We start from the raw sequence: 22956 nt of genomic DNA, 5'->3' as shown, positions 1-22956 counted from the left end.
TTTCTCCAAAGAAGACATACAGATGGCCAACAAATATATGTAAAGATGCTCAACATCACTAATCATAAGGGAAACGCAAATCAAAACCACAATGATATATCACCTCACACCTATCAGAATGACCATAATCAATAAATCAACAAACATCAAGTGTTGGTGAGGATGTGGAGAAAAGGGAACCCTCGTACACTGTTGGTAGGATTGCAGATTGGTGCAGCCACTATGGAAAACAGTATGGAGGTTCCTCAAAAAATTAAAAATAGAGCTGCCATATGATCCAGCAATTCCATTCCTGGGTATTTACCCAAAGAAAACAAAAACACTAATTCAAAAATATATCTTCACCCCTGTGTTCATCACAGCATTATTTACAATGGCCAAGATATGGAAGCAACCTAGATGTCCGTCAACAGATGATTGGATAAAGAAAATGTGAAACACACACACACAAAAAATGAAATATTATTCAGTAATAAAAAGAATGAAATCTTGCCATTTGCAGCAACATAAATGGACCTAGAGGGTATTATACTGAGTGAAATAAATTAGAGAAAGACAAATACCATATGATTTCACTAGTATGTGGAATCTAAGAAAACAAAACAAATGAATAAACAAAATAGAAACAGACCCATAGATAACAGAGAATAAGATGATGGTTGCCAAAGGGGAAGGGAACAGGGGATGGGAATAATTTTTTGTTGAAAAAGCATATCATGCCTTCACCACACACACACACACACACACACACACACACACACACAGCCTCCTAGCTAACCTGCTATTGCAGAAAAGAACTGTTTTAATAACTTAAAATTTCCAAAACATTTTCTAGAAACTCAAAGGGCAACATTGCTAGAATTTCCTTGTCACTAGTGCATATCTCTCCAAATAACAGTTTTCTGTAAAGCCTTTTACCAAAATCTGGAGTCATGAAGTTGCAATGTGAATCATTAGAATGGAGGTGTTCGCATGTTGTTATCTTTACCCACCCAGAGAGCCACATGACTTAGTACCCTCTCAGGTGCCATCTCATCAGAGAGGTCCTGTGACCACCCAAGCAAAATGTATCCCTCATCCCTCTCTAGCCCCTGATTCTGCATTGCTCTTCTTTATAGCATTAATCACTACCAGAAATTGTTATGTGTTTTCCCCTCCTCCAAAATGTAAGCACTGTTATAAATGGTTCCAGCTCATTATAGATACTCAGTAAGTATTTAATTTAAATCCCTGAACAAAAACTAAGTGAGTTATAATAAAACATGTGATATGTGTGCTTACATGGGCTATTTAAAATACTCTATTGTCTTTTAGGGCCATGTGCTAAGGGCAAGACGTTCCAGAGACAGGCAGAAAACCAGACTTTAAAAATTTAAAAGGTACACTCTCGGGCCTGCACAGTAGAGAGTGATACTTTGTGTATCCATGGTTTGAATCACTGCCTGATTTTTCACCCAGCACTGCATAATTGTTTCTCATCACATAGCATTGTTATAGTTAGTCATAGAGCGTTAAAGCCATGAAAAGACAGGATGCATGTGTATGTGTCTGCAAGTGCCTGTAACCAGACTCCTCTATATAACCCCTTTTTAAAATATAGTATGTCGACAACATCTGCGCCTGAGCTGGAGATTTGGCCAGAATGCTAAGAAAATAAATATGGCAGTTTGACTCGATACTAGTAACCAGTTACTGCTTCATGGATAGGCTGCACGGAAGACTCATGTATATAAAATAGTATATTAAAGTAAACTTACAAAAGCAGAGAGCAATCATTGCAACTATAATTTTTTCTTCCTCTTTGGGATTCTAATTTTAAAAGCATTAAAGAAGACAGCTGCTCATGCTGTGATATGCGCTAAACAGCCTGAAGGATGGGAAAAAAATATATTTGTAGCTCATAATAACTATTGACCTTTCTGATATACAATGTTTTCTGTGTTAGCTATTCGGTTCTATCAACAGTGAAGATTGAACATGACTTTTTAATAGAAAACATGGGGTTTCGAGCTGCCTTCACAAAGGTGTTTATGTATTGTTATTTTGTTTTGTACTACAAAGACTATGCCTGATGCCCTTTGTCTGACATCATGCTTGTTGTTAAGAAAAGAAAAAGGAAAGGAAAGGAAAGAAAAGAAGGAAGGAAATAAAAGAAGGAAACAGAAGTGGGTGGGGAAGCTTCAATGTTAGTGAGTATGTTTTATATGAAGAATTGGCTCGTAACCACTTTATAGTCATGATAAAAGCATTGCCACACTCGATCCCATACACAATATTGGTAATGGAATCCAAGCACTGTCCCGGGGGGCCATGCTGTATTTTTCTCCCAGAATAGATCCCTCAAGTGGCAACATTTATAGGGAGTCTCTAAGAAGTAATTTAAAACATTCACTTTGAGTATTCATATGGCATGTTTGTTGGCACAGCCTGCTGCATAATGGGTCACATTGGATGTCATGTACTCTCAAAGGCTATCTTTACAATACCCAGTTTTTCCCCTTGAACTTTCCTGTTGCTCAGGAGTTGTGTATAGAAACACCCAATGGTAGCAGCTTGACTCTGACACTGTGTATATTTCCCCAGAGTGGCATCATGCAAACACAAACCACAGAGCAGCAGGCGGCAGCTGAACATTCTCCCCTCCCTCAAGGGACAGCCGCACCAAGTAGCAACCCCTGCCAGGCACAGGAAATCTGAAAGGCAACCTCATGCATTGGTATTCTCATCCAAGGCAGGTGGACATTGCCAGGGAGTTTGTGATGACAGGTGGCACGGATTGGCAGATTATTTCTTTCTTTCTTTCTTTCTTTCTTTCTTTCTTTCTTTCTTTCTTTCTTTCTTTATTTATTTGCTGGATTGTTTTTAATGTGACTTTGAAAGAAGTTTATTGCATCACTATTGAACCACAATTATTTTCACAGCTATGCTCTGGAGTCTCAGTTAATGATTCATAAGTTTCTAAACAAAGCTGAAGACTCACAACTGAGTGGGAACAGGAACCAGCCCTAATGAGACTTAAATAAATTTGGCTTTTCCGTGGTACTCCAGAGCAAGCCCTGAAGCAGACAGAGGCTAACTGCTGAGCCAGAGCATAACGGCTGGAACTGCACGTGCATGACATCCAAAGAGCGGTACAACTTGTATCCACAGGGAATGGTGGGCGCTGCCTCGCTATCAGTGGCCCAGGGGCCAGTCTAGTCTACTAAGGGCCATTACCCCCTTCACAGTTGCCCTGGCACATGGTAGAGGACAGACTAGTGGGACAAAAACCAACTCTCAAAAGACAGAGAACAAAGTACCCTCTAATTCTGGGAGAAATCGGGCCAATCCTCTTTTAACTACCAAATTCACTGGTCCACGACTCTCAAAATAACACTTTTGCAGAAAACGCTTCCTTAGAGATGAATACAGGGGGAAGACATAACGATTCCCTCTCCTCAAAATGATAAAAAAAAAAACAAACTTCTTGGACAAGATGTTTGGTGTGAGAATGGCAGGGGTAAAGTGAATAATTCTTCTTTAAAGAAAGCATCTGAATGTTACTTTATTCAACATGCAGGCTGAGTGCCTACTTACATAAAACACAATCCTAGGAACTTGGGGAGATGAAGGAGGCAGGAGAAGAGCAAATAGATACAACAAAAGACAAGCAAGACATTACACCTGCCTTTCAAGATCTCGTGATCTTGTAGATGACACTGTTGATAGCACCTTTTGCAAATTGCACATTTTAAAAAATCAATTGAGCAGTTACCTTTGAGAACACAGACCTTGGTTACAAAAATCAGCATGGCAGGTAGTTTTCCTTGCATGTGTGAATTCTCCAGGTATTGACACACTGGGCAATGCATTCCTTGTCTTTATCACATGAGTTTTTCAATCGTATGTGGTTGTTACATATCAAAACAAGACTATGATTTTTCCAAAGAGTCTCTACATGGATGTTATATTAGTTAGCTATCGTTGTATAACAAATTACCTCAAATATTGACAGCTTAAATGGGAAAAAAAAAGAAAGATATCTCACGTAGTTTCTACAGGTCAGGAATCCAGTTGCAGCTCCTCTGAGCACCGTGTTTCCCCGAAAATAAGACCTAGCCAGACCATCAGCTCTATTGCGTCTTTTGGAGCGAACATGAATATAAGACCAGGTCTTATATTATGTTAGATGAGACCCGGTCTTATAGTATAGGAAAATAAGACCAGGTCTTAGATTCATGTTTGCTCCAAAGGACGCATTAGAGCTGATGGTCTGGCTAGGTCTTGTTTTCGGGGAAACACGGTAGTTCTAGCTCAGGATTTCTTATGAGGTTTCGATGGAGATGTCAGTCAGAGGACAGTCCTCTGAAAGCTAGACTGCGGCAGGAGGCTCCACTTCTAATCTCGCTCATGTGACTGTTAGCAGGAAGCCTCAGTTGCTAGGAGGAAACTCGCTGTCCTCTTCACAGGGCTGCGCCAGTATCCTCATAACATGGCAGCTGGCTTCCCTCAGAGTGAATGATGCAGGAGAGAGCAACAAGGAAGCCACTCTGCCTGTGATGACCACGTCGTACTCTGCTGGTTCCACCAGGTGCTGTTGGAAGTCTAGCCCATGTGTGAGAGGAGAGGAAATAGGCTCCACCTTTTGGAAGGAGGTGTATTGAAGAATTTGTGGCATCAAATTAGCACAGATGTCATCCTGGATAAACATAAAATCTGCTGGGACCATTTGTGTGAGAAAAGATTTATTTTTACCATGCTTGGCCTACTATTGGGAAATTAAGTTGGGAAGATTTTGTTTAAAGTCAACATTTAATGACTGTTAGTTTTTCAACATATTAGTATATTGTAAATATAAATAATATAAATATTTTACACATACATATACATATACATATATACATACCGTGGGTGCCAGAAAAATGTATACAAGTGGACACTTTGGTCAGCATTGCTCAAGCAGTAGTTCGCCATAATCAGAAGTGTCTGGATGCTGATGGTAACCACTTTAAGCATCTCTTGTAATTGCAGAAGTCAAACGTGACTTGTATTCATCTTTTGTTATTGGTATATATTGAGTATTACAATTTTAAACAGTTTTCCTTTCTTAAAATGTGTATATATTTTTTTTGGCTATATATATATATATATATATATATATATATATATATATATATATGTATGTATATATGGAGAGAGAGAGAGAGAGAGATATGATATGATATATATCTAGATCTAGATCTAGATATAGATCTTTGCTCTGGGTAGAAGGAACCATGCTAGGATCAGAGTTAAACAAGTCTCAGCCCTACTGCCCTGGAGTACCTAGCATAAAAGATAAAATGTGGATGGATATAAGTTACTGTAAGAGCACTGTATCTACATCATGACCTTTGGAGTCAGTCAGACCTATGTCATGTCTCTGTGCTTTGTCACTGACCACCTGGGAGACTTGAACAACATACTGACTCTTTTTATGTAATAATAAAGATTTGGTATTTGTATCAGTCATTACAAGCTAAGTTTTATTGCAGTGAAAAAAAAAACAAACAAAAAAAAAAACAGTCCCCAAATTATAAGAAAGATATATTTCTGGGAGGGTTGGTTGAGGGTTCTACTCCACGTTGTCTTCATTCCAAGACGCAGGCTGATGGAGCAGCCACCATCTGAAATGTTGATCGTCACCATGGCAGAGCGAAGGAGAAAGTAGCATCTCATGACTGCTTCTTGTAGAAAATTCCAGGTGGAAGTGACACATGACTTGCTCATATTTTACTGGCACAGAACGCCATATGACCATACCTAACTTCCAAGTCACTGAAGAAGTGCAGGCAAAATTTAGTCAGAAACAACTTGTCATATACTTGACACATACTCATTCTAAGGTCCCAAAATACATCAGTATCAAAGCAAGCCAACAACATATGACAATGAAACAATTTGTCTTTATCAACATAATTGCCACATGAACCAACATTGCCTCCCTTCTTTTGGGAAAATCACTTTGGTTATTTGCACTTTGATTTGTCCTGTGTGCACAGAACATCTGAAAAAGGAAAGGTTCATTTAGGTAATGAAGTGGGGAAAGAGTGTATTTAAATTTGTATCTTAATGATTTACCCCAATTCCAGGTCTCCTTGAAGAGAATAAATACTTTGTTTACAATTGAGGAGTAACAATGTTACCTCAAAACTTAATTTTGCTTTTTTCTCCCTCACACATCAGAATTTGTTGACTCTTGGAGGGTTCTGGCACTAGAATTGCACTGAAAACATTTGGAATGTACTAAAATGAAAGGCCCGTCTAATGCTTTGGTCTCATACACATGCAGAGACCCTGCAGAGAATACCAAGTGTTGAGAGGGGACCTGGCCCTAGGATTGGCCAGTGAGAGCTAAATGGTACTCAGTCAGCCCCTCCTTCCCCACTTTCCCCACCACCTCCTGTTCCTACATAATGATAAGGAAGGAGCAACTACAATATCAGTTAGGGAATCATAAACAGATGTGGAATAACACAGATACGATTTCACATTATGGTGGCATTTGCCAACCTAAAAATTATGACAACTTTTGCTATAAATTGTTCTGTAAATTTTACAAAATATGCAAAAACTGACATTTCAAGAGCGGAGATAATTTAGATTTATTAAAAAGTTAAGACCCTTGAGATTCAGCAAAATAGAGTATATTGCCTTATCTAGCTTTTAGTTGCATAGGTCTTGTTTTTGTTTTTTCAGCTCCTTGTTTATAATTCATAGGTCAAAACTGGCCACATGTGAGCTTTGACCACTTAATCTAGTTCTACCCATAAATTTCTTTTATGTCTCAGACAGCAGATGTAACTTCTCTGAATCCCAAATTTCTTGTCAGCGTATGCAGCAATCATGGCCTGCCTCAAAAAGTTGACAGAAAAGTATTTGATGTCTAGAAAGCACTCTAAAATGCTTCTTTGGCATTTACTGGTTCCCACTGTTTTTACAGAGCACCAGTCGTAAGGATACTTTTCTCACTGCTCCATCTTCTTTTCACACCCCCACAATACACACACACACACACACACACACACACACACACATCCCTTCTCTATTCAGTGCTACAGTCATGTCACACATCACTGAGGCCGTGCTGCCTTGGCTCTCTCCCAACAGAACCTTCATGAAAATAGTGCTCCTGACCTTTGAAAACTTCTCTTCTAAAGCTGCTGCTCTCACATTATCTGTCACATGCAGATAATACGTCTTTGTATATGAGCGACAACATTGTCAGAGTTGGGATAACCAGGGTACGTTTGCTAGCCCTTGAGGAAACATGGCCGTGGTGTGTGTGTGCTGTGAAAGGGTTTGGCCCACGTCCCTTTGATAAGACAGCGTGGCACATTACTTCTGCCCCTTCCTCAGAACTGGAAAGTCATATGGAATTAAAAGAGAAATTTTCATCAGAAATCAAACTTTTTTCTAAGTTGCCCCCTCTTCTTTCCCCCAACCCCCCGTACCCCCATGCTCTTGAAATAAAAAGCTTAAGGACTAGTTTAGATTTTAAATCTCAGCTTCAGTGGGGCAAAACCTGACCTTAGCATTCCTGTCACACCAGTTGTCCTGGGTTTAATTAACGCTGCACCTGAGTGTTTAGACAATTATTGTTGTAATACATGAGGGTTGCTGTATTCACTGCCTCAGTCAGGGCACAAAGCAGTGTTCTGCCTCCACGGCTTGCGTCTTGCATTCCGTCACCCAGCAGGAAGCACCCATGCTGTGGTCTCTAACGTGCCCACTAAGTGTTTTACTGTGTGGTTACACATACTGAACACAATAATAATTTCTAATGAGGCCTCAATTACTCACTCTTCCACAGGTAGGTGGTTCTTCCTTACTGGGTTAGGGTACCCAGGATCCTGGCCTAAAACGTATTTCGTTTCTTTGGGAAGTTTCATTTGTCCTCAGCTATTGCAAACACAGTCTTGCTGAACAGAGCTGAATTTGTAAGGCTGAGTTTGTAGTGTGGATTCTGATGGCTGCATGTTAGTTCAAGTCTCTGAGGACCAGTGCCAATAGATGTGAAAAGGACAACAGTCGATTGGCATACTTTTCCATTTCCACCAGGATGAAAAACTGCTATAAATTAAGTCTAACCTTAAATGTATAATCTGTCCTTGGGAGGGGAAAAAAAAAGGATATAGCATCTTCAAGCTCTCGGCATCCCTTACGAGAAAAAATTGGTTCTAAGGGTCTCTGATCTTGTGTTTTAGTAAAATAGAACTGCACGGCTGACTGACAGCTCTGATCTAAAGCATTTACGTTTAAGTTTTGATCTCTCTGCTTTTGATTAAAACTAATGAGCTCATTTAATTCAAAATGGGAATCTCTGATAAGAGAAATAAGGTTGATGTGATTGGATTAGAGGGGCAAATTAAACTCTTAGAGCAGAAGTTTGTGCTTATATAGTGTATTAAAAAGCTGTTGGCGTATTATGGCGTGTTAGATGATGAGAAAAATTTCATAGTAATTCATATTTAATCAGAAGAAATGAAAGTACTAAATATAACATGGCTCTGCTTTTCCCTTGAGTGATAAAAAGCTGTACATTTAAAATGACATCAGATCCATGCTCTCTAAAACAAAAAAACAAAAAAAAAAAGAAAGAAAATCTTAAGAGAGACACATAAGAAAAGGACATTTGTCAGTGGTCCCATCACCCCAGAATAGAAATGCCATAAATATAGGAAAATATAGTAAGATAGAAATGATACAAGAAAAACCCCAGACCACAAATAGCAAGGTTTCTGTTATAATAGTAGCTCTCATTCTTCTTTCATTGGAGCATCAAGTTTAATATAAAAAATAGAGATTTACTTTCCTTACATTTCATAATTAAAATTTTTAAGGTTTGTTGTGCCTATTTTTCTGTGTTTTAATAACTATTTTCACATACTGTATATTTAATTCTTAAGTCTTTATTCCTACCCCAGAGAAAATCAGGGTTAGCATAGGGCTGCTCAAAAGAAATCTTGTCTGTTGTTGAACCTATTTTTTTTGTTTTAGAATAAGAAACACTTTAAAAGTACTATTTTAGAAGAATAAAATTAGAGTATTTATTAGGCTTAGAAACCCCAAACTTATTTTTTTTGCAGGAAGATACTTAAATTTATAAAATACCATAGGAGATTGTTTTTAAAGAAAACAGATTTATGTTGCCTTCTACCTTTTTGCATAAAGGTGTTTTTAGATCAGCAAGACTACAAACTACCATGTTAAGTTTCATAAGTAAAAACGTATTCTACTTAATCTAAAAACATAGAAAGGGAAAGAATATCTTTCTTAAGAGAGGAGACTGTTATTTTCTCATATCCGAAGCAGAGATGTGAAAACACAGAGTGTTCAGATAAAGGCTGGGGACACCACGCTGCCATTAGTGACAGGAATGGAAAGCTGACATTGTGAGTCACTTCTGTTTGTTTCTGTCCGTCCATCCTTTTCTTAGCCCTCTATCTCGAGTCAGTTGAGAAGACTTCTTGCTTCTTATTCCCCACAATGAAGAAAACCAACTCAGGAGACCAAGAGTATTGGCCAGGGTACAGCTACACGACCTTGATGGTTTTTTGGTCCTCAGAACCCCCCAGTAGGCAAATGATGCAAGAAGTAATTCTCTGGTAGAACAAAGAGTGAGTCATCCTTACCTCATCTCAGAAGCATCTCTGCCTGGGTCTTAGCTGATCCCATTAATCTATGGGGTCCTTCTTTTTCATGACAGTTCTCTCCATATACACCGGCCAAGCCTCCAGATGTGCCATCATTACTTACGTACTATCAGACCCCACTTAGGTTGCTGCTAGAAGTTAAAAGGCCTGAAAAGCTCTTGCTAGAAACTGGAACGGAGTTACTTTGGATACATTAATTTCTCTTTTTTATTTTCTGCAAAGTAAACATTTCCTAAATGAGGCAAATTGATTACTACACTCTTAGCACCCGTCAGTCATTTATTTTTAGTGAACTCAAGGATTGCACCTGAGCAGTAGTTCTGAGGGGTTATGCAGAGATCTAAATCGTGTGTATATATTTTTGTATTCTTCAGTGGAGTCAACCAGCCCCAGTCTGCTAACCACTGACAACACCCTTGAGCGTTCCTTTTTCATCCGAATGAAATCTACTCTGACCAAACGTGGTGTGCACATCAAATCTTCGGGATATAAGGTAAGCTGGGCTCCAGGAGGGGGGAATAGTTCTCTTAGGTCAATCCTAGGTCATTTGCATTAAGTTTCCCAACTGCGTGGGGTCCGTGTAATTAACACATGTGAACTTGAGCAGCCCATAGGGTTCTTAGCTATCTTTCTGTCTCAAGGTAGGGACTTTGTTACCCCTTAGTCTCACTTCAGACATTGCTGGTACACCAAATGCCTCAATATAGGGTCTTCTCTTGAAACACTTGTTAATAATGCACCAAGGGCTTTAGCGATTGCTAGAAATTCACTTTGTTGGAGAAAGTAAGCCAAATTCATATCAGTCCTTAAAAGAAGTGTTCTAGAAGCGCCACTTATAAGAATTCCACTTTTCCCACTTCCCCCTTTAACCCCTTTTTCTTTGGAGAAAGACTGCATTTCAATAGCATATTGGCCTCTGAAATTCATATACGTAAATAAGATCAGGTTGGACATCAGACATCTTAATTTTGAAATTACAATTATTGAATATTCAGAGTATATGTTCCTTGCAACAGCGAAGACCCAGTCTGGAGTCATAATCTACATTATTATCATTTTAAGGTTAAGAATATAAAAGCCTCCTAATCTCGGGAAACTCCAACATTGCGGTTACTATAGCAACATAAATTAAGACCTATGAAATTTATGAAATGCCTTTGGCAATCTGAATCATATCAATTTTACAACACACTAACCAATCTCTCAAACAATGTTTATTATATGTGGGAGGACAAACAGAAATGGAATGTCCTGTAGACACGACCAGCCCAACCTTCCCCAATTTTAGAGTTTCGGGCTTCTGATAGCTGTTCTTTAGGATGACCATGGTCAGGGATGGTCGCAGCCATTATCATCAGGCCTTAAAAACCTTCTATAAATCATCAAGAGACTAGCAGCTGCATAAAAGTCAGAGTCAGGCACTTTATTTGATATGAATTCTTCAGGAACAAAAAAAAAAAAAAAAGGAAAGGAGGAAGGGAAGCAGGCCCTTCCGTGAACGACCTTTAGCTGAGCTGTCCTACAGTCTGAAAGGCACACGTGGAGCGTCCTTAACCTTTAACAGGTTTCAAAGCAAAGGAAAGGACCTGGGCAGCAATGCCTGCTGTAGCTTTACCCTGTAAAGCCTGTTACAAAGGGATATGTTGGAGGGGAAAAAAACAGACTCTATTCTCAGGACCATTTTGCATGTTCCTGCTTCATTGCACACAATACATTTATTAGTTAACTGCAGCATTAGCAAGTTTGGAGTTCTATGAGCAAACTGCAGGTGTAATGATAGCTGTCATTTTAATGCAACAAAGATGCATTCTTTGCATTCTAGCATTCAGGAGCTGTCGGCTTCCTTTCAACTATTACTTTTCTGTCTATCAGCATTTGTTCTTCACCTTTAGTGGTTTTTGCAGATTGGTAGGGGGCATATCAGAGGAGAGAAGAAGGTGGGACAGGTGAGGTATAGTTTGAAAAAGCAATATTCAGTATAATTCAATATCATTAGGTAATTTAATATCCTGAAAAAAAAATATATTACTTTCACATGACAAACTAGAGATTGTAAAACTCTGTAAAATTTTGAATCTGCAAAAAAGTGAGATGGGTGGGTAGCAACATAATATGGAGAAGTAGTTTGAGATTCAGTCTAGGCAAGAAACCAAGTAGCTTGGGTTAGGTTTGTTTGTTTTGTCATAGGGGCACCTAAATAAGGCTGTTTTTGCAGTGACCTGAAATTGGACTCATTAATTTCTTAAGTATCATTAGAACATTCATTCAACAAGTAATTATTGAGCTCCTACTATGGAGCCTGTTCTAGATCCTGGAAACCCAGAGCTGAACAATAAAAAGTTCCTGCTTTCGTGGCATTCCATTCTACATAACAGGAGGAGACAGACAATAATAAGTGAATAAATAAAGACGGTGATTTCAGAGAGTGATGATGGCCAAAATGACAATAGCTAACATTTATGTGCACTACAATGTGTTGGGCAGGGTACAGTAGACATGGATTAGCCCTCACTTCAATCTCAGAAGAAAGTATTCTCTGTGTTTCCATTTTACAGATGAAGAAACTGAGGCTAGAGAGGTTAATTAGCATACCCAACATCACAGGTTGCAGAGACAGCTAGGGTTTGAACTCTGGGAGTCTGGCTCACACTCCATGTGCTTAACCACTAGGTGACACTATATACAGACAGTGAAGCAGGGTAATGTGAGGGAGTCTCCAATGGGGACCACTTTAGGTGGGAGGGTCGCGAAGGTCTCCCTGAGGAGGTGGCATGTTACCTGTGAGTGGTGAATAAGAAGGGACCTCCAAGCAATCATGGGGAATAAGAGTGTTTCTGGAGCTCCTTGGGTTTAAGATTAAAGACACCTTGCTATAAGAAGGGTCCTTCGAGAAACAAAATATTACAAAGTTCAACCTTGAATGTCTAGGATGGGAAAAGATTTAGGAGCTGTTCCCTTTCATCAAACTATATATGTTAAGGTCCTCTGACATTATGCTGTCAGTACATCTTTCTCAAGACATCATAAAAGTCTCCACCCAATGCCTTATCCCCTCCCCAGAACTGCTAACAGGAGAGGTGATTCACCCCCTGTTCCCCCAATAAGATGAATCATCCAACACACCTAGCTCTTCCCCTCCTCATCCCTCCACAGTGAACTTCACTCGTTAGTTAACCTTGTCAGAAAGTTGCTAGAAGAGCTGTGAGAACCCATGACATGACACAGCTGAATAACATCCCCATTTATCTGTTCGTTCTCAGTAAATAATTCTAACAGCTTATAAAACATTCAAATAAAACTGATAATCACCTCACCACCACACAATAAACACAAATAAAAAGAAACAATGATGATAATTTCTCCATATTCCCAATAGTCCCCTAATTTATTACCATTGTGTGCTTCTTTCTTTTCCATTAAAGATCCAAAATGTTAAGCCTTGCTCAGTGCAGGTCATTATATTTCTCTCCTTTTTTTCTGTAACCTTGGGAAATGGACTTTCCTGACTTTCTCCATCATTTTGTCTGCCAGTCTCTTTAGTGTTATTGTTGCTGATAGTAATAGTAACAAAAGGACCACATATTGAACATTGACGCTGTAGTACACTATACCAAACCCTTTATACTTCTTTTATCTAATCCGTACAACATTATGTAAAGACTTCCCATGTTCCAGGCATTGTTCAAACTTTACATTCTATTATGCCCATTTTGCAGGTGGTGAAACTGAGGCTTCAATGGGTTTAGCACTTTGCCTGTGTTCATATAGCTTTTCAGTAGCTACTGAGGAGCCAGGATTGATCCAGGCAGTTAGGCTCCAGAGTTTGCCCCCTTCACCCCTCTGTTTCACTGCTTAATGGACTAAGTCCAAAGAAGGGCTCAGCATGAGCTGGATCTCAACATGTGAAAAATTAATCTAAGGTTTTAAAAGAAAAACCGCTTGCCTGATTACAACCTGCCCTTTGTGGCTCAGCATATCCTGCAGCACTGGTTCACAGAGATTTGCAGAGATCTACCTCCCTTTCCATGGACTATAAAACCCACAAGTACCCATGACCAGGAATTCGAGCCAAGGAAGCGCTGATTCACTAAAGTGTAATGGTAAATTGCTGTTGCTTCCTCGCCCCAGTCCTCAGAAAAGTTGCCCTGTCTCCAATGAAGTTTTCCAGCTGACATTCAGTTGTCTCTTTCTTCATTTGCTTTGAAATCCACAGTAGCTCTGTTATCTAGACCAGCCACTTTTTATGCCTCAGGGGCTTCCTTGTTGTTTGGGTCTCATTGTTGGCCACATATCTTAGCATAACACAGCCCGACTTTAAATTACATTGCATCAGTATTCTGCCTTCTTGATGAGGTCTATGTTTGGGGGAACTTACTAGGTATAGCACAGGGGGTAAAAGGAGATATGTAATCAGGGAAATTAGAGAAGTGAAGACTAATTGGGTCGCCTCCTTAGCGCCTGTCTTGGGAGGATAGTTTCCTTCAGTGTGGGACTGTCAGTTTGCTAATCTGCTCTTAAATGCCCACCAGCTCCACTGTCATTTCTGGAGTACTTACCCAGGCACATCACGGTGTCCTACCTCTAATGGCACAGGAGAGCACCCTGGACTGGGAAACACAGACAAAGAGAGGAAAGCTGTTTATATAATGCTGAGAATGCCTCTGAATTCTGCAGAAGCAAAAACCTTAAAATGTCCAGAGTCCCTGCTTTGGCACATACGAATGGCTTATTAGGGAGCACAGGGGAACTCCAGATTCTTAAAAACAAACAGTCCCCCATCTGGGATGATTTGATATAAATCAGGCTTTAGCCAAGTGTTGAACTAAATGATTTCTGAAATTTATCCAGCCTCCTTATGATCTAGAGTCATAAAGTATAAGTAATAGAGAAAATAATTTGTAGAGTCACTAGTTCATTCGGACTGCTGGTATACGTCAGCTTGAGCATATCTGTATCTAAACATGAAGTAACAAAAGCAAATAATTAAAGGGTGCTAATTAAAGAAAGATTTTTTTGCCTTCTCTAAGTAAACATAAGTGTCTTTTAAATTAGAAAATGCTCTTGTTCGTATTTTAAAATTCATGGTTATATCTGTTCTGTGGAGTAATTCACTTCCATAATTTTAACAGTGATTTGTTTTAGTTTGGGTGTCATAGATCCCTTTAACGATCTGATGAACTTTGTCAAGCCTCTCTGACGGTAAATTCATTTTGCATCAGGGAGTTCCCAAATGCCTGAAATGTATCCAGTGATCTCAGGTTACAAGACCCTACTTAATATGATGACACCTTCAGTACTTAACTAAAACACTGAAGTTAGTGCATCTTCCAAAACGTATTTCACCAATATCACAGTAGCCCTTTCCTTTCTCATGTCTCCCTCCCATTTATGCATTTAGTGTTAATACAAGTTGAAGTCCTGTTGCAAAAGACATCAACTCCTAGATTGCAAAAGGACAAAACTAAGATTTACATTTTGATACTGTCATGCAGATAGAGATAATCTTCTGAAAAACATTTCTCAGAAAATATTCTTTATAAAAATTATACCTAATATTTAAAAATTATATCTGTTATTTTCAGTGGCACACGGTCCTTCTTTTCTTCCTGTTCATTTAGGTGTGCCATAGTGTTGCCTCATTAGGATATCTAATGTCAAAATCACAGCTAGGAAAATTTTAAAGTCAAAGGCTTTTCATAGGCAAACATATTTTGGACTGAATGTGTATATTGACAAGACTCAAGATAGCAAACTAAAAGGGAATTATTACTTACTATGTCAATGATTTGGAATTTTAGTTCTTGTTTAATTCTAATTAAAAATCCATAATACATAAAAAAGTCCACAATACACAGCATCAACCCCTCTCTCTTGATCATTTGCCACTTTAATGTGCTGCCAAAATTGGTTGAATCCACCAACTGCTATTTCCATTCCTCTTTTTACTGGCTCTATTGTGAGAAATTCCCAAATTACCTCCCAGGAAATGTTACATCTCCATGCCATCCTGCACCCTGCTCTCTGGAATATTTTCTCAAAGCCTCAGGGATCATTTACTTCTCTGCTCCTAAGTCATCAATGGTTTATAGCGCCACTATATTCAAGAATCTGGCCCTAGCCTACCTTTTCTACCACGGCCTCCATTGTTCTTTCCCAGAACTCTTAATACAGATGCTCTAGGAAAATCTATCCAGTCATTTTTCCTGAAACACGTTTGCATATTCACACTGCTATGCTTTTCACCATGCTGTTTTCGTTTCCTAAAATTCCTCTCTGCCACACTTCCATAGGCAGTGTAACCCATATGACACGATACAAATACCAGTTTTTTATTTTCATCTCCCCCCCGCCGTGTACCCATCCCTACTCCTCTGTCCTAAAATAGCATTTTTAAGCTCTCTGTGCCTCAGTTTTCTCACCTATAAAATGAAGCTATTAACAGTACATAGCCCAGAAAATATCCCTAGGGATCAAGTGAGAGAACACAGACTCAGCTAAGCATCTTCTCTCCATTTTATCAAGCACTTTTATATAATTTCATAGGAACCTCACAACAATTCTTTTAGTTAATTATCTCTCTTTTCCCCATTTTGAAGATAGGTAAAACTGAGGCACAGAAATGTGAATTGACTTGTCTAAGGTCACATAAATGGCAAATGGCAAAACTGAGAGAACTAAGCAGATTCCCTGATGTCACATGTTTTCTTTCCCATTTGCTAAATTGGATATTGGATACTTCCTGATTCTGGTCTCTTCCCTCAGCACCTATAACAGTAGTTGCCACTCAGTAAATGTTAGTTGTGAATTGCATGCTCTCTTTTTTTCTGAAGTAGCAATGAAAAGTGTTGACAGTACCAAACTCTATAATGAGCCACCAGAGATCCAGCTAGTTGACAGCAGTGTCTTTCAGATGTGACCATTGGAATTGCTATGAACCCAAGTGGCTATACCATGATCTAGCTCACATTCCTCCATCCGGCCTGCACAGACGTTGTTCATCTTTACCAGTGCCTCACAAAGCTCAGAATGTACCACGTCCTTCGCCTTCTCTTGAGCCTCAGTTGAGACTGCTTTTCAGAAAATGAAAAACAGAGGCATTTTAGCATCACCTGTTCATCATGACTTCATACTGGCATCTGGAAATTACCATTTTCTTTCTAGTAAATCATCTTTCCAGAATTTTTTTTCTGGATATTAACATTTTGAGACTCTATCTTTCTGACAGAACAGTATTTGCTGATAGCCTGCCTTCTGGCACAGCTCCATGATTTCTCAAAGACTGCTAAAAATGTGTGAAGTGTGATTATAAGAAGGCTGGTTCTTTCTTTGCCCAAGAGAGTAACTGTATGCGGTGAGTTTTAATTGTACCAGAGAAGTGTCGTTTGGAGGTGTGCCCAGCACTAAGGTAGGGGCAATGTGGTGGTGGTCCTTGTCTAGAGCTTTCTAAGAGCATACACTGAACTTATCAAATAGAAGCTCTCTTCCTCCTAGACAAGTGTGGACAGACTACACGCCATCTGGATGTTTCTTCCAGTCTGAGATTCAGAGATGGTCCAGGTGTGTGGACGTACATATCAGTGCTTCTCTTGAAGCCTTCGCCTTAGCTTTGTCTTAAAATGATGACTACAGTATTCCAAGCTGCACAAAATGTAACTGTCTTGTCAAATCAATAGATGAATTTTCAGAGAGACCGAAAATTCTGTCAACTCATTCAGGTTTTCTAAGACTACACATTTATTGCCTTTCCATCAACCTAGACACCCAGAATAAATTGAAGGAGAAAAAAGTTTCTAGGATAAAACTTACAGGCAGACGTTATTGTGATGAAAAATGCAAATAAAGGAGAGAACTAATGAAATCAAAATTTTAAAATCCTATTATCTCTTTTTAGTCCCTGCTCACCTCTGCACAATTGTCCATTAAACGTGGTTTCCAGTGTCATGTGAAATACAACCGACATTGTTTCTGATCCTAAAGAATTTATTCCCCATTACCAAGGTGTGCCAGTAGTTCTAGCCTAGGATATGTCATTTCTGCCGGGACTAATCAGCAAGATATTTTACCAACTCGAGGTATCACTAGCCATTTTGTGAAGTGTTTTTAAATTCTAAGTATGTCAGTAACTGCACCCTGAATATGTTGCTAACTTACAGAAACTTCATTTTCCATTATACAGATTTTAGAAAGAAGGTAGAAGTAACAGCATCCCATCTTTGAGTAATGATGGATCTTTTCAGGTTGGGTTTCTGAGTCTTTGGTAGCTAAGAATAATGAAAATGAGGTTCACTTTGAAAATTACATCATTGATGCAAAAATTAACAACTCTTTCTGTATATGATGTGTTTTGACTAATTAGTGCCCTTCAAAATTGTCATTAATGCTTCTGTAAACATCTCAGTCTGATAGATTTTTAAATATAATCTCTCTGAGACTAGGGCCTATTATAAAGAGTTAACAAAGCAAAAAAAAGACAGGTTTAAGAACTGAAAAGGAAACACAAGCGCAGTTCATCACTTTTTCAGGCCCACCTCTCTTTGATTGGCTAAGATTCCCTAACAACAGCTGCCGAGCTCCACCATTTCTGTTTCCCTAAAGTAATCACCTGATCCAGTGGTCTGAAGTAGCAGTTACTTAACTCTTTATAGATTTTAAGGGCTTCCAGGTACATTGCCCTGTTTGACCCTCACTACCTCAAAGCTACTCTGCTGAAGAGTCATTAAGCGCACTGGCTGTGACGTCACATAGCCAAGGATTTCCACTTAGCCCTGCCATTCCTGACTCTATGACTTTAAGTAAATTGTTGAACTTCTGGTTAAGCATCTGTTTTCTCTCTTGTAAAGTGGAAGTACCAAGAGAACCTCTGTTGTCAGGCTATTGTGAAATAAAGTGAATTAATGTAAATAAAGTACTATCGTAATGCTTGGCCCTTAGTGAGCACGTAATACATGTCCATCTGTGCAGTTTATGTTTATGGAACTCCTATTGTGAGGCTGATAAAGGTTGAGCTAGACAATCTACAACCTTAACTTCTGCACCTCTGCATGGGCACCTGTAACTATGGGAAGTAGTAATTCATCAGTAATATTTCAGATTATCTCCTGGAAGTTATATGCGCTCTAGAATAATAAATGATTTCTTACGAATATAGAAAATGCATTTATTTCTGGGAGATTTCTCCCTGCTTAAGTGCCCCGAATATTGATTTGATTATAAGAGACGAAATATGACTGAAATACGTCATCCGTCCCCTTAACAAAAGGAGCACATACCAAATGATTTTCTTTGGAATTGATTTAGCGTCATGGCAAGACTAATATAGCCCTTTAATGCAAGAAAGGAAGTAAGGGCAGGGCCAATGTGATGTTGTTGATCTCTGGAATAAATAGAGTTTCTAGGCTCCTGTAGCCCACAAGGCTCCATGGTTTGGTTAAAGCATCTATATATGTACATATAAATTGAACCCTCTGGGGAAGGCAAACTACCACTGTGGCATGAACCCAACTGCACCTCAGAGGTACTACACAACACTCCAGAGGGGTTTCTGTTGACTCATTCCAAGTAAGGGAAAAGAGCGAGGATTCTGGAGTTCCTGTCTTCTCGTGTAGTGACTTCCCGGGGGACAAGGAACTAATCGCCTCTTTTCCGTCTCTCTATGAATGCCCTCTACCATCAGACTAAAACAATGACTTCATTGCAAAGTGCCTTGAGTTACAAGACTATTATTTGAACAATAGAATCATCTGTATAATCAGTTCTCAACCCTCTATAATAATTGTCAAGGGAGAGGCTTTAGACTGCTGCCTTGATGTGTGTGTGTGTGTGTGTGTGTGTGTGTGTGTGTGATCTGAGCTACAAGTGGACAGTGGGTATCTCTAAGTCACCATGTTGGAAACATCACTTCAGCTCACTGTTGGCAATGATCTACAGAAACGATCCATATGTTATCATTCGACTGATAGCAGTATTTCTACCTCCCTTTCACCAGAGCTTTTGTATATGCTTTTTAATCTTCTGCAATATATATTGTCCTCAGATACACCCACGGGTAACACTGGCATTTCATTCAGATTTCTGCTCAAACGTCACTTCCCTCATGATGCCATCTGAAATAGCTCAAGCACACCCTCTGCATCCCCATCATCTGCTTTAGTCTGCTGCCTTATCGTTCTTCATAGCCCTCGATACATCCTGACACTATTTCATAATTTATCTGTGTATAATTTGTCTCCCCCACCACTGTGTAAGCTGAAGCTCCTAGAATAGTTTCAGACACATAGTAGAAATCCTATAATCATTTGTTCAAGAAGATAAATGAATTTATAAATATTGGACATCATTTGTGCTAAGGCCAAAACATATTCCTTCCTTGTTCCTTTAAAGGGGATTTACAGATTAGAATGTGCAGCCACTAGAATTATATAATTTAAGTTTCCAGGCCCTGTTGCTAGTAAGATAAATCCTTTCTTTTACTTTTAAAAAGGCTGCAGTAATAGTTGACATATTCTATGACATAATTTTTATGCTATCATATTCAGCTTTTAAAAATCAACATGTATTTAACTTGTACCCCACTTGTACCCAATTCTAGTGGCTAGAACTCTGGAAGCACAATCAAGAGTCACTTGATTATTACTTGGTAGTTCTGAATATATTTAACAGTCCTCAACAGCCCCTTGTCAAATGTCCTTCAAACTCATGACTCCTTGTAGAAGTCACGAAAACAGAGTGGCTTAATAAGGCCACACCTGGTGAGGGGAGTCAGAAAATTTCATCCTACTGCCAGCTCATGGCTGCTGACTTGCTATAACATTGGACAAGCAGCCTGATGATTCTGGGCTTACATTTCATCAATAAAAATTAAGTAGAGTAAGTTCTTACTTAACAGCAGCTATAGGTTCTGCAACTTTAAGCAAAATGATATGTAGCAAACCAATTTTATCATAGGCTAATTGATATAAACAAGTTAAGTTCCTATGTCATCTCATCAACATTAGAACAAAACAATGTTGAACAAAATGACATTATTTGAGGACCTGCTGTGTACAATAGGACTTGCTTTCAGTGTTCTTTATTCATTTAATGACTGAGATTACATCCTCTTTAGCTCCACTCTCTACATTAGGGTGAGAGCCCCTTTGGGACACCCTGGATGGAATGAAATAGGTCTGCTTCATCAGGTGCAGCTCCTGACTCTTGGGAAGACAGAGGTTAAAGGCTGCCAGGATGTTCCAGTGAAGGTGACCCAGAGTTACCAAGAGCTGCCTATTGCCTCGTGGCCAGTGCTGGTTTGAGGGCCTGAAATATTACAGGAAACATGTAACCAAGTCACTGCCAGAAGGGAGGAAAGATCTTGGAAGGATTTGACGAGGTATGATCAAAACCTAGGTGAATGTTTAAATTTTTAAAAGTTTATTACAGTAAAAGACACATCACCATTAATCCACCACAAAATACTCCTCCTTGTTTCAAACACATCATTCTTGCCACTTTCTAAAGCAGTTCCGGAAGTCCTCTTTCGTGAGTGTCTTTAATTGCACTATCGTGCCTGCCTCCATGTCCTGAATCGGTTCAAAATGTTTTCCTTTCATGGTCATTGTGACTTTGGGGAAGAGCCAGAGGTCAAACAGTGCCAGATCCAGTGAATAATGTGGATGAGGACACACTGTAATGTTTTTATTTGACAGAAATTGCCACACCAGAAGCGATGTGTGACACGGAGCTTTTCTGTTGTGATTAGCAAATACAATGAATACTGCTGCTGAGTGCCAGGCAGGGATTTTCAATATGGGAAGCAGTGTGTCAAGCCTTAGTAACAGTGTGTGGCAAGTTTCAACTCGGTGCAGTCAGTCGAGTGTGAGCTATGGTTGAAAGAAGGTGTGTTTTAAACTGTGCCATAAATCATCCTCCATCATGACAATGCTCCGTGTCACAGATCACTACTGGTGTGGCAATTTCTGTCAAATAAAAATATTATGGTGTGTCCTCATCCACTTTATTCACTGGATCTGGCATCGTGTGACTTCTGGCTCTTCCCCAAAGTCAAAATGATTCAGGACATCGAAGCAGCCACGACAGTGCAACCAAAGACACTCACGAAAGAGGACTTCCAGAACTGCTTCAGAATGTGGCAAGAATGATGGGATAAGTGTTTTCAAAGTGAGGGGAAGTATTTTGAGGGGGATTAATGGCAATGTGTCTTTTACTGCAACATTTTTTTTAATTTAAACATTCACCATATTGGTTGATCACACCTATGATTCTGAGGGAGGGCTCTGAAGTATTGTACTTTGTCCTATATAGAAACAATGGATAGATCAGAATCTGAGAAATCAATGTAGATACTAAATTGAAGGCAAAAATAAAATGGTGATTGGAGAATAATACTCTCTGGCCTTATTCATGAGCAGTGACAAATTCCTTTACTCACTTTAACACAGTATATGCTCCTCCCTCTTTTTATGCCACAAACACACATCATATTCTTATTACATTTATCAATCTTCCCCTTTAATTTTTTTTTTTTTTTTTTTTTTTTTTGCAGTTGGCTTATTGGTGAGCACCTTTGTAAGTGTTGTCTGAAATGGTTGTAAGTTTCCATTCAAAGGGAATCTCAACTTTTTAACCTGCCTGGACTAGCCCTACAGGCAGTTCAGTCCTGGGTAAATATTCTTTAATGCTGAGTGAAATTAACATTATAATTGTAAAAATTCCTCAAAGAAAGGTATCATGGAATGTAAAACATTCTTACTCTTGAATTGTTGTTTTGTTACCAATTTTTATCTTCTCTGTGGAATGCACCTCTTCTCTTTTTCCACTGGAAAAATACGGAGAGTGACACAGTTTGCCTAGGACTTGTAGTAGCCAGATTCCAGGCACCCTGGCACAGTGAAGGAATGTTGAGTTCTGTGGATTTCATCTCTAGAACACAAAAGTGGCAGTGCCTAGTACCTCCATGTTCTCAAGCACTATACTGACCCATGTATAGGTCAGTCACAGTGACTCAGAACCCAGACATCAACATGGATTGACAGCAAGCCAGTCGGTAGCTGAAAAGGGCATGAAGCCCAGAACCAACAGACCGTATTGTCATTCTCCCGTAGAGAGCTGACAGAACACTAAACCTAGAGTGGCCCTTGCCCAATCTTTCTTCTCACACAGTGGTTTTACCCTTGGAGAAACATCAAGGGAGATGTCCCACAAGAGCCCATGACACATATGGGCTCCCAAAGACTCCTTTCCCCCTGCAGACATAAATCTCACCTCCTTTTCCTGTCATCCAGTC

The 22956-nt window shown here is 39.3% G+C and overlaps 1 protein-coding gene across 16 annotated transcripts in view; it reads left to right on the top strand.

Moving 5' to 3' along the window:
- The window catches only part of NPAS3 (neuronal PAS domain protein 3), an 850141-nt gene that overhangs the window by 773950 nt on the left and 53235 nt on the right, over window positions 1-22956 (top strand). For all 16 annotated transcript variants that reach the window (XM_074328134.2, XM_019754550.3, XM_019754551.3 and 13 more), the window contains one exon: window positions 10049-10167. In XM_074328134.2, the coding sequence (XP_074184235.1) occupies window positions 10049-10167 (119 nt within the window). The remainder of the gene's footprint in view (window positions 1-10048; window positions 10168-22956) is intronic.

Source organism: Rhinolophus sinicus, chromosome 3, assembly GCF_057876585.1.
Source record: "Rhinolophus sinicus isolate RSI-liver-muscle chromosome 3, RSI-T2T, whole genome shotgun sequence".
Lineage (NCBI taxonomy): Eukaryota > Metazoa > Chordata > Mammalia > Chiroptera > Rhinolophidae > Rhinolophus > Rhinolophus sinicus.
Note: the sequence above shows the minus strand (reverse complement) of the source record. Positions and strands in the feature narration are given on the sequence as shown.